The sequence below is a fragment of the Ptychodera flava genome, chromosome 4 (assembly GCF_041260155.1).
Source record: "Ptychodera flava strain L36383 chromosome 4, AS_Pfla_20210202, whole genome shotgun sequence".
NCBI lineage: Eukaryota > Metazoa > Hemichordata > Enteropneusta > Ptychoderidae > Ptychodera > Ptychodera flava.
Genome location: NC_091931.1, coordinates 24,009,460 through 24,011,433, shown reverse-complemented (window position 1 = coordinate 24,011,433; position 1,974 = coordinate 24,009,460). Strand labels below are relative to the sequence as shown.

Below are 1,974 nucleotides of genomic sequence, written 5' to 3'. Positions count from 1 at the left end.
TGTTGAGCGCAGTTTTTACGTCATGGACAGTAAGTGTTCAGAGCATTGACTGTAGTATACAATATTTTGCCAAATTTCCGGAATCATGATAAACATGGTAAACAACAATAAACAAAATTAAGTTTTGGTCTAAACAACAACAAATACAAATAATAAAGTCGGGAGGTTTTCCACACCCTCCCCCTATTAAAGTTACTTAAACTTTAATATAAAGGTTTCCTAATCGTCCTCATTCTCGTTAGCAATGACACCAACAAGGCGATCTACCGCAGCAGTCTTTGCTCGCCGAGCAGGGCGTCTCAACTCTTGGTTGGTTTGATCTCTTTCCTCTTCATCAGCTGAAGTGCGTGTCTGGTTAATCACAGGGTCAGCTTCTGGTTCAGCTATACTGCCAATCCCTGTTGCGTCGTTAGTTCCGCTGACTTCCAGATCACACACCAACTGGAGTGGCCTCTCAACAACATAGCCACTGCCTGTCCGGATCTTGTATCCTCTTATCACTCCATCCTTACCCACTATGTTGTCTACAATCCGTCCTATCTTCCAATTTGCTCGATTCTTGGTCGTGTCCTTGAGTAGAATAATCGAGTTCTTTCTTGGTAACTCCCGATCCTTTGCCTCAATCCTCTTGCTGTAACGTTCCTGCAAGGCGTGAAGGTACTCATTCAACCAATGTTTACGAGCGTTTTCTCTGCAGGATCCTTAGTACTTCAGCCACTTACTCATCACATCTCTCGAGTCATCCATGTCATCGATGCTCTCCTCCAGAAACCGCGCTGGTTGTCCACGCAACAGCAGGTTTGGGGTGATCACTAATTGCTCGAAGTCTTCTTCCGTATAGCACAATGGTCTGTTGTTCATGAACGTCTCCACATCGAGCAGAACTTCCTCAAGCTCTTCAAATTTCTGTAGTGCTCTTCCTATAGCTTTCAACAGACTTCTCTTATGATGCCGATGAGTCGGTTAAAGAATCAACCCCACCATCGAGAACATGACATGTTTGAACTTCCACTCTATGTTATGTGTTATCAAATAGTTGAACAAATCTTCATCATTTTGTAACGTCGACAACCACCGTTTGGAAGTGATAAAAGTCTTTGCGTTGTCGCTCACCATGAGACTTGGTGATCCTCTCCATGTAACAAACTCCTTCAATTGTCGCTTGAATCCATTCACTTATGATGCACAGCTCTGGTGCTGCCACACGTGAAGAGGGCAATGTAAGCCTTTCTGGTCTAATGCTTTTCTGATTTGTACATGAGTGGCCCTGCAAAGTCCACACCTGTCACATCGAACGGCTCAGTGAATTCCGTTCTGTAGGTGGGCAGGGCTGATATAGCTTGAGCGTCTAATACCTTTGCACGATACTTCACACAGTAGCTGCATTCATGCCGTATAGATTTGACTATGGATCGTAGCTTTGGGATCCAGTATTTCTCTCTGACCTTACTCATTGTAGTTGCAACTCCCCATGCAATTTTTGAAGATGGCAGTGTTGAATGATACGTCTCGCAAGGGCTGATCTTCTTGGAATGAGGATAGGTTGTAACCTGGAACTCCGCAATGACACCTCAGTATTCCATCTTCATCTGCTGTGAATGTGACATCTGAAGTCATGTCATTAGTTTGCTGTGTTATGTAGATCCATACCTTCTCTGATGCTGTGATCTCTGATTTAGTGAGTGGTCCGACTCATCTCATCCCCTTACAGCCATCTATGAAACGCTTCATATATGACGTTATGCACAGAAGCTTCCAGAATTTGAACTTGCTCAGAAGCTCTTGTTACCATGCTTTCGTCTCATTCTGAGTTGCATCTTCCAGCAGAAGCATCACTTCTCTTTTCTTCGTTGACTTTTTCTCTGACTTGGCTCCCTCTGACTCAGAAATCTGTGGTTGAAATCTTTGGTCTGTCACCTTCACTTGAGAGCCAGCTCGGCCCTTGAAACCATATCGTCCCGAGTCGACTTGGTG

General features: G+C 44.3%; 1 protein-coding gene across 1 annotated transcript; it reads right to left on the bottom strand.

Annotated features, from left to right (window-relative positions):
- Nucleotides 1-219: 219 nt before the first annotated feature.
- LOC139132172 (uncharacterized) lies at nt 220-1,454 on the bottom strand. Its single transcript, XM_070698562.1, has 3 exons — nt 1,283-1,454; nt 730-920; nt 220-642 (listed from the first exon to the last, which is right to left on the bottom strand). The coding sequence occupies exons 1-3, from the start codon at nt 1,452-1,454 to the stop codon at nt 220-222; spliced, it is 786 nt and encodes a 261-aa protein (XP_070554663.1).
- Between the last annotated feature and the right edge of the window lie 520 nt (nt 1,455-1,974).

Coding starts and splice junctions, on each gene's coding strand:
- LOC139132172 (XM_070698562.1), bottom strand. CDS start 1,454: ATGAGTAAGGTCAGAGAGAAATACTGGATCCCAAAGCTACGATCCATA. Junction 921..1,282: donor TGAGCCGTTCGATGTGACAG/GTGTGGACTTTG, acceptor TGAAAGCTATAG/GAAGAGCACTACAGAAATTT. Junction 643..729: donor ACATGGATGACTCGAGAGAT/GTGATGAGTAAG, acceptor CACGCCTTGCAG/GAACGTTACAGCAAGAGGAT.